The 11,648-nt window shown below is 42.5% G+C and overlaps 1 protein-coding gene across 2 annotated transcripts in view; it reads left to right on the top strand.

The window, feature by feature from the left end:
- The window catches only part of fpgt (fucose-1-phosphate guanylyltransferase), a 17,392-nt gene extending 5,964 nt beyond the window's left edge, over positions 1 to 11,428 (top strand). The window contains exons 2-4 of one of the 2 annotated variants that reach the window (XM_043698546.1): positions 3,864 to 4,031; positions 7,046 to 7,138; positions 8,991 to 11,428. In XM_043698546.1, coding sequence (XP_043554481.1) covers positions 3,864 to 4,031; positions 7,046 to 7,138; positions 8,991 to 10,432 — 1,703 coding nt within the window. In that variant the 3' untranslated portion in view covers positions 10,433 to 11,428. The remainder of the gene's footprint in view (positions 1 to 3,863; positions 4,032 to 7,045; positions 7,139 to 8,990) is intronic. The other variant, XM_043698547.1, reaches the window with a different exon arrangement.
- The last annotated feature ends 220 nt before the right edge of the window (positions 11,429 to 11,648 follow it).

Genomic DNA, 11,648 nt, shown 5'->3' with positions numbered 1-11,648 from the left:
CACTCCTACTACCCCGAGCATCTCCACACATCCCTCCCAGAACACCCCCATCCTGATTCCCTTCTAACCCCCACACCCTCATCCCGTCACATCTCTACCCTTCTACCCTCTCACCCCACTGCCACAACTCCCATCCTTCTCTACCCACTCTTCTCCCCTTTCCATCCTCTCACAATTTCTCCTACCTCCTTGCTTCCAACTAGCCCCTCTCCCACTCCATAGTTCCCCTCACCTACACAGATGCAGGATGCAATGCTGGAACTGTAAAAAAAATTTAGAGATTTGACCGACTATGGTGGTGTCATCAGCGAACCTGTAAATGGCGTTAGTCTGGTGTTTGGTGACACAGTCATGGGTATACAGTGAGTACAGTAGGGGGCTGAGTACCCCCCCCTGGGGGGCTCCAGTGTTGAATGTTAGTGACAATGAAATATTGTCCCCAATCTTCACTGATTGTGGCCTGTGGGTCAGGAAACTGAGGATCCAGTTGCAGAGAGTGGGGTTTAGTCCGAGATCACTAAGTTTAGTAATCAGTCTCGAGGGGATAATAGTGTTGAAGGCAGAACACTCGTCAATGGGTAGGATTCTTATGTAGCTGTTCTCGGTGTCAAGATGTTCTAGGGAGGAGTGAAGGACAAGTGATATGGCATCTGACGTGTATCTGTTGGTCCGATAGGCAAATTGGAGTAGGTCAAGAGTGGTGGGGAGGCTGGAGGTGATTAATGCCATGACCAGCCTTTCAAAGCACTTCATGCCCACCGAAGTCAGGGCCACTGGGCGACAGTCATTCAGACATGCTGCATGAGCCTTCTTAGGCACAGGGATAATGTTGGCCTCTGGAAACAGGCAGGGAGAGTGGCCTGCTGCAGGGAGAGGTTGAAGAGATCCGAGAAGACCTCTGCCAGTTGATCTGCGCATGCTCTGAGTGCACAGCCTGGTACTCCGTCTGGTCCCATGCTTTCCTTGGATTCACACAAAGGAAAACTGATCTGACCTCTGATGCTGTGACTGTTGGGATAGGTTCGTCCGGACTTGTCGGAATTGGTGTTACCTCTCCGCTGAAACTCTGCTCAAAGTGAGCATAGAAGGAGTTGACATGATCTCGGAGGGATATGTCACCGTCTGCTGTCTTGCACCGTCTCTTTTTCGAATCTGTGATGTTTTTCAGTCCTTGCCATAGTTGCCGGATGTCTGTCTGGGTCTCTAGTTTGGATTGGTATTGGTCTTTGTGTGTCTTAATGGCTCTGCGAAGGTCATACTTGGGTTCCTTAGTGGGTTCAATAAGATTTCATAAAATTCAGCAAAGAGATGTTCTTTTCTTTTGAGAACAAAAGACTTTACTAAGGATACATCATCCATTGCTCGCAAAGAAAGTTCAGGAGAGTTTCACGTTGAAAGAGAAAACACTCAACACTATAAATATTAGTCATTGGTCAGAGGGGAGAAAATTCAAACAAGCTAAGAAAATTATTAGAACGGAAAGTTGACAAATCTCAGGGCATGATAGCCTCCACCCCAAAGTCTAAAATAAATGTCTGCAGAGATGGCAGGTGCATTGGTTGTGATCTTCCCAAATTCCCTAGGTTCAGGAATGGACACACTAGATTGGAAAATCACAAATATAACACCAAATGTCAGAATCCATTATTAAGAAAATAGTGACATGATTTTCTAAAAGTCCTAATACAATCAGGCAGATACACGGTTGTATAAACAGACACTTCAATCCAACTTGTCCATGCCAACCAGATATCCTAAATTAATCTATTCCCATTTGCTAGCATTTGGCCCATATCCCTCTAAACCCTTCCTATTTCTGTAGCCATCCAGATGCCCTTTAAATGTTGTAATTGTACCTGCCTTCACCGCTTACCCTGACAGCTCGTTTCATATATGCACCACTCTCTGCATGAAAATGTTGCCTCTCAGGTCCCTTTCAAAACTTTTCTCTCTCCTTCAAGTTGTGCTCTCCACTTTTGGATTCCCCTATCCTGAGAAAAAGATCTTGGCTATTCACCCTACTTATACACTTCATGATTTTATTGACCTCGATAAGGTCATCCCTCAGCCTCTGATGCTCCAAGGGAAAAAAACCTTCACTTATTCAGCCTCTCCCTATATCTCAAACATTCCAACCTTGGCAACATCCTTGTAAATCTTTTCTGAACCCTTTCAGGTTCCACAACATCTTTCCTGTAGCAGGGAGATCAAAACTGAATGTAGTATTCCATAAGTGACCTCACCAATGTCCTGTGTGTGTCGATGATACAAATATCTTTGCAAGGGGCCCAAAAATTACTTGCCTAGTTTCCTGCAAAATTATAGGATCCACAGGATCTATCCACCTTTATGAGTTTTAAGCCATTGTTTTAATAAAGAGAAATTGTGTGTTCACAGATTTATTAGAAATTTTTAAGCAAGGTCAATCCAGATAAATGTAATGTTTGGGCAGGACAAACAAGGCAAGGGAATACACAATGAATGGTAAGACTCTGGGAAGGACTGAGTATCAGAGGGATATTGATATGTATGTCCACCGGTCTCTCAAAGTAATGGATAAGTAACCACTGGATAAAGTGGTTAGGAAGGCATATGAGAGACTTATCTTTATGAGCCAAGCATAGAGTTTAAAAGCAGGAAGGTATGCTGGCACTCTGTGAAAGTTTGGTTAGGTCACTGAAAGGTAGTTGGAAAGAGTATTGTGTGTGGTTCTGGAATCCACATAATAGGAGGGATGTAATTGCACTGAAGAGGATAGTTACTAGGATGTTTGCTAGACTGGTGAGCTTTAGTGAAAAAGAGAGATTGGATTGACTGGGGGTCTTTTCCTTGAAGTAATGGAGATTAGGGTGAGGGGGGAACATGATTGAGATGTATAAACTTATAAGGGGCATAAATAGGGTAGACAGGTAGAAACGTTTCCTCTTGATGGAGGGATCAATGACCAGACATAGATTTAAGGTAAAGGTTTAGAGGGGATGTGAGGAAACTGCTCTTCACTCAAAGACTGATGGGAATCTGTGATGGTACCTATAAGGCTGGTAGTGGCAGAAACCCTCATAAAGTTTAAGAAATATTTAGATATACATTTGCTGTGCCAAGACATATGGGCCAAGTGCTGTAAAATGTGATTAGAATAGTTAGATGTTTGGTTTTGACTGGCACAGACTCAATGGGCAGAAGGGTGTTTTTCTGTGCTGTTCTCTTTTCTGTGTGACAGGGCAGGTGATGCCCTTGTGGTATTAGCGCTAGACTATTAATCCAGAGACCTGGGTTTGACTTCTGTTATGGTAATGGTGCAATTTGACTTCGGTAAAATGTTGAATTAAGAGTGTATGATTGTTGGAAAAGCCCACTTGATTTACTAATGTCCTGTAGAGAAGGAAACTGCCATCCTTATCGGTCTAGCCTACTTGTGACTCCAGATCCACAGCAATGTGGCTGACTATTAATTACTCTCTGGGCAATTAGAGATGGGCAATAAATGCTGGCCCAGCTAACTCTGTCCACAAGCTATGCATGAATTAAAGAACTCTATTACTCAATGACTCTAAGGAACAAATAGAATGGGTAAAGGGAACCTAATAATATGGTGTACTTGGATTTTCCAAAGACATTCTGTAATGTATTCAAAGGCATTCATTACTTAGATATGGGTGTCACTGGCTAGGCTAGCATTTATTGTTATTTAAAGAGAGAAATTGTAGAACGCTGTGATGCAGAGAGTTAGATTGACTTTCCTGGTTGCTAATTTATTTGTCTTGATTTCTGGCAATTGACAGGTTACTGCTAAATCACTGCTCTATGTGTTATTGCTTCCCTGTAACTTTCCCCTGATGGTTTACATTTACCTTTTTCCAAAGGAAAGGAGGTGACTCCTGGTGAGTTCTGGGACATTGTGGTGATTACAGCTGCTGATGAAAAGCAAGAGCAGGTGTTCGAGCGTCAGATCCGCAGTAAGCTCAGGCAGAGCGAGCTTCCCCTTGGTGTGCAGTATCATGTTTTTGCTGATCCTATTGGGCCAAAAATTGGTAAGACCTCGGTACAAAAAGATGACCAAGGGTGTTATGTTAAACTGTTAGCAATCACTAGTTCACCCTCAATGAGTGTATTGTACAAAGTTCTGGGCACTATGCTTTCAGAAAAGGTTCAAGTTCTTGGAGAGGATTTGTTAGATGGGGGCCTTTTCTTAATGTGGTGAGACTGGAGAAGCTTAGATTGTTCTCCCATAGAACTACATAATATTTATAGCACAAAAATAGGCTGTTCAGTACAACTATTGACATCAACTGTTTCCCTGTGGTACTGAGTTAGAGTACTGGATTCATGGACATGTACAGCATAGAAATAGACCCTTCTGTCTAACTCGTCCATGCCCACCAGATTTACTAGCATTTAGCCCATATCCCTCTAAACCCCTCCTATTCATATACCCAGCCAGATGCCTTTTAAATGTTGTAGTTGTACTGGCCTCCACCACTTCCTTTGACAGTTCATTCCGTACATGAACCACTCTCTGTGTGAAAAAGTTGCCCCTTTTAAGTCCTTTTTAAATCTTTCCTCTCTCACCTTAAACCTATGCCCTCTAGTTTTGGACTCCCCTACCCTGGGGCAAAGACCTTGACTATTCACCCTATCCATGCCCCTCATGATGTTATAAACCTCTATGAGATCACCTCTCAACTCCACTCAAAGGAAAACAGCCCCAGCCTGTTCAGCCTCTCCCTATAGCTCAAACCCTCCAACCCTGGCAACATCCTTGTAAATCTTTTCTGAACCCTTTCTACTTTAACAACATTCTTCCTATAGCAGAGACACCAGAATTGAATGCACTATTCTAAAAGTGGCCCAACCAATGGATTTGTACAGCCACAACATGATCTCCGAGCTCCTATATTCAATGCAAAAAGTTGCACATTCTCACCACTGACTGGGTAAAGAAAAAATTTCTCCTGAATTTCCTATTTATTTATTAGTCACCGTTTTATTCATGGCACCCAGTTTTGGTCTCTCCTAAAAGAGCAGGAACAACAACTTGTATTTATATAGCATCTTGACGAATTACAATGTTCCAGAGTGCTTCAGAACAGCGTTAGAAAGCAAAGTGTGACATGGAACCACATGCAACCAAAAACTTGGCCAAGTAGGTAGGTTTTAAGGTGCATCTTCAAAAGAAGAAGGAGAGGTGGAGAAATTATTGGAGGGAATTCCACAGTTTACTGCCTAGGCAAGGGAAAGTGTGACTGCCAATGATGGAGTGATTACATGAAGAAAATGTTTCCTTTGGCAAATATGTCTAAGTTAATAATATTGGCTAAAAGAACCACAGGGTAGAACATCCCTCCCTAAGAGCATTTTAACATCTGAATTGTACTTTCTGTTGTGGTTCTGTTCGCCGAGCTGGGAATTTGTGTTGCAGACATTTCGTCCCCTGTCTAGGTGACATCCTCAGTGCTTGGGAGCCTCCTGTGAAGCGCTTCTGTGATCTTTCCTCCGGAATTTGTAGTGGTTTGAATCTGCCGCTTCCGGTTGTCAGTTCCAGCTGTCCGCTGCGGTGGTCGGTATATTGTGTCCAGGTCAATATGCTTATTGATTGAATCTGTGGATGAATGCCATGCCTCTAGGAATTCCATAGCTGTTCTCTGTTTGGCTTGTCCTTTCTGGAAATAAAGTGGAATTAGATTCTATAGTTACATTCAAAAGGAAATTGGACCTGTAAACTCGAAGTGAACTAATTTGCAGTGTCATAGAGGAACAAGCTGGAGAGGTCGTAAAAACATAAGAAGGTAGATCCGGACTAACCCATTTGCCTACAGTAAAATGGTGGCTGATCTTCACCTTAAATCCACTTTCCAGCTTTGCCCTCATATTCCTTGACTTTGTTAAAATCCAAAAACCTGTGATCTCAGATGTTGAAAATACCCAACAACTGAGATGCTTCTCTGATTCACAACCCCTATATGAAAATAACTTTTCGTCTCCGTCTGAAACAGCTTCCAAAGAGCAGAGCATGCACAAATGGCCGCATGTCCAACTATACTCCTATTTTCTATGGCACTTTTTCCTGAATCTATGATCCCTGTAGCCTGTGGAAACATCCTCTCGTCATTTCCTTTCATATTCTTAAATGATTCCATGAGATCACCTTTTAATGTTCTATATTCCAGAGAACGCAGCCTCTCCCCCTAAGCCAACCCTCTAGTGCCAGGAATCAATCAGGTGAACCTAGGTTTTACCTGTCTAAGGCAGGTCTGTGCTCCCTTATATTTGGCATTGCACAGAATGGGATGAGTTGCCTGCAACACAACATAGGCTGGAATAATTGGGTAGATCAGAGAAATGTGAACTGATGTGTTTTGGTAGATGGGATAGGGAAGGCATTATAAACTCAAGTTTAGGATTTGGGCAAGTAATGGGCAAATAGGGGCTGCGCAGTGACGGGAGGAATGATTTTAAGCAGTAAGTGGTAATGGCCTGGAACCCAGTGCCAGTGTGTCTGGTGGAAGAGGAAGGAATCAATGATTTTAAAAGAAAATTGAATGGGAGTTTAAACAAACTAAATTTGCAAAGCTATATGCTTTGAGGCCAGTTAACTGAATTGCTCTACACTGAGCCAGCATGCATTTGATGGGTGAAATGTCCACCTTCTGTTCTTCACATAAATGGAATAGTTCTGTCAAAGAGTGGCCATGTTAATTTGACGATGAAACTGTCCAATCAGAGAAAAGGTTTGTAAATCAAGCCTATTCTTCCCTTGGTAGTGTATGGAATATTAAAGAGTAGACAAAGTCAAGATGCCACGTTTGTCTAATCTCTGAACCATTAATTCTCAATGTAAAAATGTTCAAAAGAACGTAGTTAGCATTTCAAGCCCACTAGGAGCCTTTACAGAACTTCAGGCCTCAGACCATTAACTCTGATTTTCTGTCCACAGATTCTGCCTTACATACTTCAGCATTTTCTACATTTGTTTCAGATTTTTGGCATCCGCAATATTTGGTTTTTATTTGAAGGAAAGTTGTTTATAAGTATGTGTTTTGCACAGGAAACGGAGGGTCTACACTCCTTGCTCTTCATCGATTAGAGGAACTCTATGCAGACAAGTTGGATAACTTCACCATTCTTTTAATTCATGCTGGTAAATACGGAAAGTCTTTTTATGTGGATTAAAAAGGGGATTGTATAAATTGTGTTGGGAAAAATAAGGTAACTTGAACAGAGACCAGTACTTCAGTTGACAATCATGGATTCCCAGAGAGCCTACTGTCCTGGATATGGATCATGCAATTCTAAAGTCTACAAAATATCCAGTTATTTAGAGAAGCTATTCTGCAAGCCAGGAGCCAGCCTTGGCTCAGTGGATATGTTACAAGACTGGGTAAATCCTTCTGCTAATTTAAACCAGCTGCACAGAGAAATTTCATCTAACGCCGTAATCTGTTAAATTTCGAAAGGCAAAGAGCTATCCCAAAGGTCACTATTTAAAGTAAAAATTAACAATTTTATTCTAATAGGTCCAGCAGAGAATATTAAAACCAACAACTATTTGAAATTCCTTTCTCTTAAATCTATCTTTTACCTCCCACTCTACAATATTAGTCCGATAAAACCCCGATTAAGACTTACAAAAAAATTGTTTCAAAATCAATCAGCTTTGTCAATTCTCCTTTGTAGTTTTTCCTCTGTAGATTTTTCTCTAGGTCAGCTTCGATGTTCTGCTGCACAAACTTCTTACAGACCAAGTACCTTTCAGAGAGCTCTTCAACTAGCAGTCTGTACTTGTTGGTGACTCCCTCCAACTGTTCAAAATGTCCGGTTTTACACCTCAGAACATTGGCTCCTTCCATTGGTTTTAATATTATCAAAATACTAAATTCAAATTTAATTGAACTTTGGTATCTTGAGGCATAATTTAAACTGATTGGCCGAATTTAATTTGCCTTTTTGTTTCATAGCAACTCAGCTGCAGCTATTTGTTTCCCGAGTGTTACAGTCTTACTTTGTTCAGGACTTTCTGTACTTTGTCAGTCCTTGCTAGCTTTTCAACTCTTTTAAAGGTACAGTACACATCTACACCTTCATAACAAATCGTACAAACATCTCTTGAGTCAGAACGCTGTGGGTTCAAGTTGCAGTCCAGACACTTGAGTCTCCTTTCCAGCTGCTACTCCTCAAGCAATATGGAGAAAGTGCCTCTACATCCCAGCATCAGGACTGAGGGAGTGCCGCACTGTCAAAGTGTCAGTACTGAGAGTTGTGCTGGTTAAAGGGCTGTCGAAGGCCTTTTGACCCATTGTGCCTATGAAAGGAGTTATGAGTCTCATTGCACCACTTCTGTCTCTCCATCTCCTGCAAATGTTTGCCTTCAAGTATTTATCCAGCTTTTGTGCTTAGTTCTTTTGGCAATTACTTGGAATCTGAACACTCTGGTTACAAAAACTCCAAGCATGAAGTCCATGATTATAATAGTGGTATTTTATTCAAGAAACATATTCACAGTCCAGAGGTTGAATTGCAATATAATAAGCGTAAAAATAAATTACTGAAATAATAATGAGCATGTTGAAGGATATTTCAAACGCTGATCTACAAACTTGCACTTATTTACTGTTTTAAAAGCATTGAAATGTTCCAAGGCCCATATTTATGTAATTTAGTTCAAATTTAGCATTGAATCTGGTGACTGAAAACTTGCTTAGCAAGGTAACGGGTGTATTAAACTGAAGGGTTTAAGGAGGGCTGCCCATGAAGGCACAGATGCTAGTGATGTGATAAATATTCAGAATGCATAGTAGATGTTTAGAGACCATTCAGGAGTGTAGGGGCTGGATGAGGTTACAGAGATAGGGAGGGGTGTAAGAGCTGGAGGAGGTGAGATAGATGGGAAAGAGTGTGGCTATGGCAGGATTTGAAAAGAGAGTGAATGTAGTCCATAAATCCATTTTTAAGACATGTTCGTCGCTGTGATTCTTTCCTTTTTTTCATTGTAGGAGGTTACAGCCAGCGTTTGTTGAGTGCCAGTGCTCTGGGAAAGATTTTTACCACCCTTCCTCTGGGCAACCCTGTTTATCAAATGTTGGAACTCAAACTTGCAATGTATATCGACTTTCCCATTCACATGAAGCCTGGGGTTCTGGTGAGCTGTGCCGATGACATAGAGCTTTATAGTCTGGATGACACTGAAGCCATATGCTTTGACAGACCTGGTTTCACTGCCCTTGCTCATCCTTCCTCCTTGTCCATTGGCACCACGCATGGTGTCTTTGTGCTGGAGCTTGGTCAGATGGAGGCTGTACAGAAAGAGCTGGAGTATAAAGCATGCTATCGCTTCCTTCACAAGCCCAGTGTGGAAACGATGCAGAAGGCAGGAGCTATCTGCAAAGCTAACCATTGTGTCAGAAGCGGCGGAGGTACTGAGGATGTGGGCTTTGTCTACACAGATAGCATCTATTACTTTGACCGTCAAACAGCTAAGCAGTTGCTGGTGATCCTTGGAGAAATTGGCACCCTCGGGTGTGAGATTGATGCATATGGTGACTTTCTGCAAGCATTGGGGCCACGGGCCACGCCAGAATACACTAAAAATACAGCTAATGTCAGCCAGGAGAAACAGCAACTGGTGGCAGTTCGGCAGAAAATCTTCTCTCGTCTCCAAGGGACTCCACTCAATGTAGCTATGTTGAACAATTCCAAATTCTATCACCTGGGCACCACCCAGGAATATCTCCACCACCTGACAGCAGATAGCACCCTGAGAAAACAGTTGGGGCTGCTGTCTGGGTCCACTGGAATTGGTCGGTCCTGCTCTGAGGATTACGGACAAGTTCCGTGCATCATCGAGAGCCTGGTAGGATCGAATTGTGATGTGTCTCCTGGTAGTATAATTGAGTATTCCCGGCTGGGGCAGGGCACTTGTGTGGGTGCCAACAGCATTATTAGTGGCTGCTGCATCAGGGCGAATACCATGATACCCCCAGACATCTTCCTGCACACACTCTGCGTCCCAGAGGGCTTTGCCACCGTGATCTTTGGAACTGGAGACAATCTCAAGTGTACGGTCTCATCCCTGTTGGAGATTCACCAGCTGCAGTTTCTGGGCATCAATTTTGAAGAGGCTACCATGTACCTTGGCCTGAAGCTCTCCCAGGATCTATTCTCCGGCAGTGGGAAATTCTGCCCTAGCCTGTGGAATGCCAGGATCTTCCCCGGCCCACGCACGACAGCGGAAGACTCGGCGATAGCAGTGCTGGAGATGTTTGAAGCCTTGCGGGGAAAATCAGTCCTTCAGTTGGCAGATGATGTCCAGTTACTTTCCATCGAAGAAATACTCCAGCGCAAGGATGTGATGAGAATGCTGAGTTTTAGAAAGGAGCTTACTGAAGAAATTTGTCAGAGGAGACCTGCTGGCAAAAACTCAAATCAGGCTTTATAATTCATTTATATGGTGATTTTCTTGTTTTACTCCTTTGCAAAATAGGCATCAACTTCTGGAAGAGGAAGTCAGTGTTGCGAATGGCATTGGCTAGCCATTTGCCATGTGTAGACCCTTGGAGCAGCTGTGTCTGTGCAGCTTAGTGGGAGCAGTGCTGATAGGGTGAGACAAAACGATGTCAGGTGGAGGATAATGAATAACTCATCGCTATTCTGAGTGACCTTTTTCTAAATTCAGTGTATTTTATCTTTTCCCTCTGAACATGAACATGAATACGCCAGGCATCATTTGAATATAGATTTGGCAACAAAGTGAATGATGCAGTTTTAAAGAAATTGCAGGAACAGAGAAAACTTGGGCTCTATCTACAAAAAACCTTTGGTGATGGGATAAGCTCTTTAACAAGTATATGAAATTGTTTCGTTTATTATTAGAAAGAGAGAGTACAGAATTCAAGAGATTGTACAAATCACTGCTAGAGCCTCCTTAGGAGGATTTTGTGCACTTCTGGGCCAGACTTTGAGAAGGATCTCAAGATGTTTGGAAATGGGGTAGAGTAGGTTTACCAGAATGGGAGTAGGGATGAGGGGCTTTGATTATTGAGAAGTTGTTTTTCACATTTGCAGTCCCTTTTAAAAAGTAATTTCAACCAATTAACATTGATTTGTCAGTTCTCAAGTTCATCTCCCTTCAGGTCTGTTTACAGTGAGTGCTGAAAAACAAAGCAGAGCTGATTCCCAAACTCCAACTGTGTTAAAAGCAAATGCAAATTAATTCTACAGCATCAAGGCAATCGTCAGATAACAAATGGTTCAATACACATATACTTCACATTGCAGTCACTTACTCGCCAAGCTAATGCATCAGTTAGTGTGATCTTTTTCTTAAATTCTTCCATGGCATAGGCGTGTCGCTGGCTGGTCCAGTATTTATTGCCCATCCCTAGTTGCCATTGAGAAGATATTGATGAGCTGCCTTCTTGAACTACTGCAGTCCTGGGTGGCATAGTGGTTCAGTGGTCAGCTCTGCTGCCTCACGGCACCAGGGACCCACTTCAATTCTACCCTTGGGTGACTGTGCAGTTTGCACATTCTCCCCTTTTCAATGTGGGTTTCCTCCCACAGACCAAAGACGTACAGGTTAGGTGAATTGGCCATGCTAAATTACCCATTGGATGTGCAGGCTATGTACATTAACAATGAGAAATGCAGGATTG

This window comes from Chiloscyllium plagiosum, chromosome 11 (genome assembly GCF_004010195.1).
Source record: "Chiloscyllium plagiosum isolate BGI_BamShark_2017 chromosome 11, ASM401019v2, whole genome shotgun sequence".
In the NCBI taxonomy this organism is placed as follows: Eukaryota; Metazoa; Chordata; class Chondrichthyes; order Orectolobiformes; family Hemiscylliidae; genus Chiloscyllium; species Chiloscyllium plagiosum.
The sequence above is the reverse complement of the archived record's forward strand: the minus strand, read 5'-3'. Positions and strand labels throughout refer to the sequence as shown.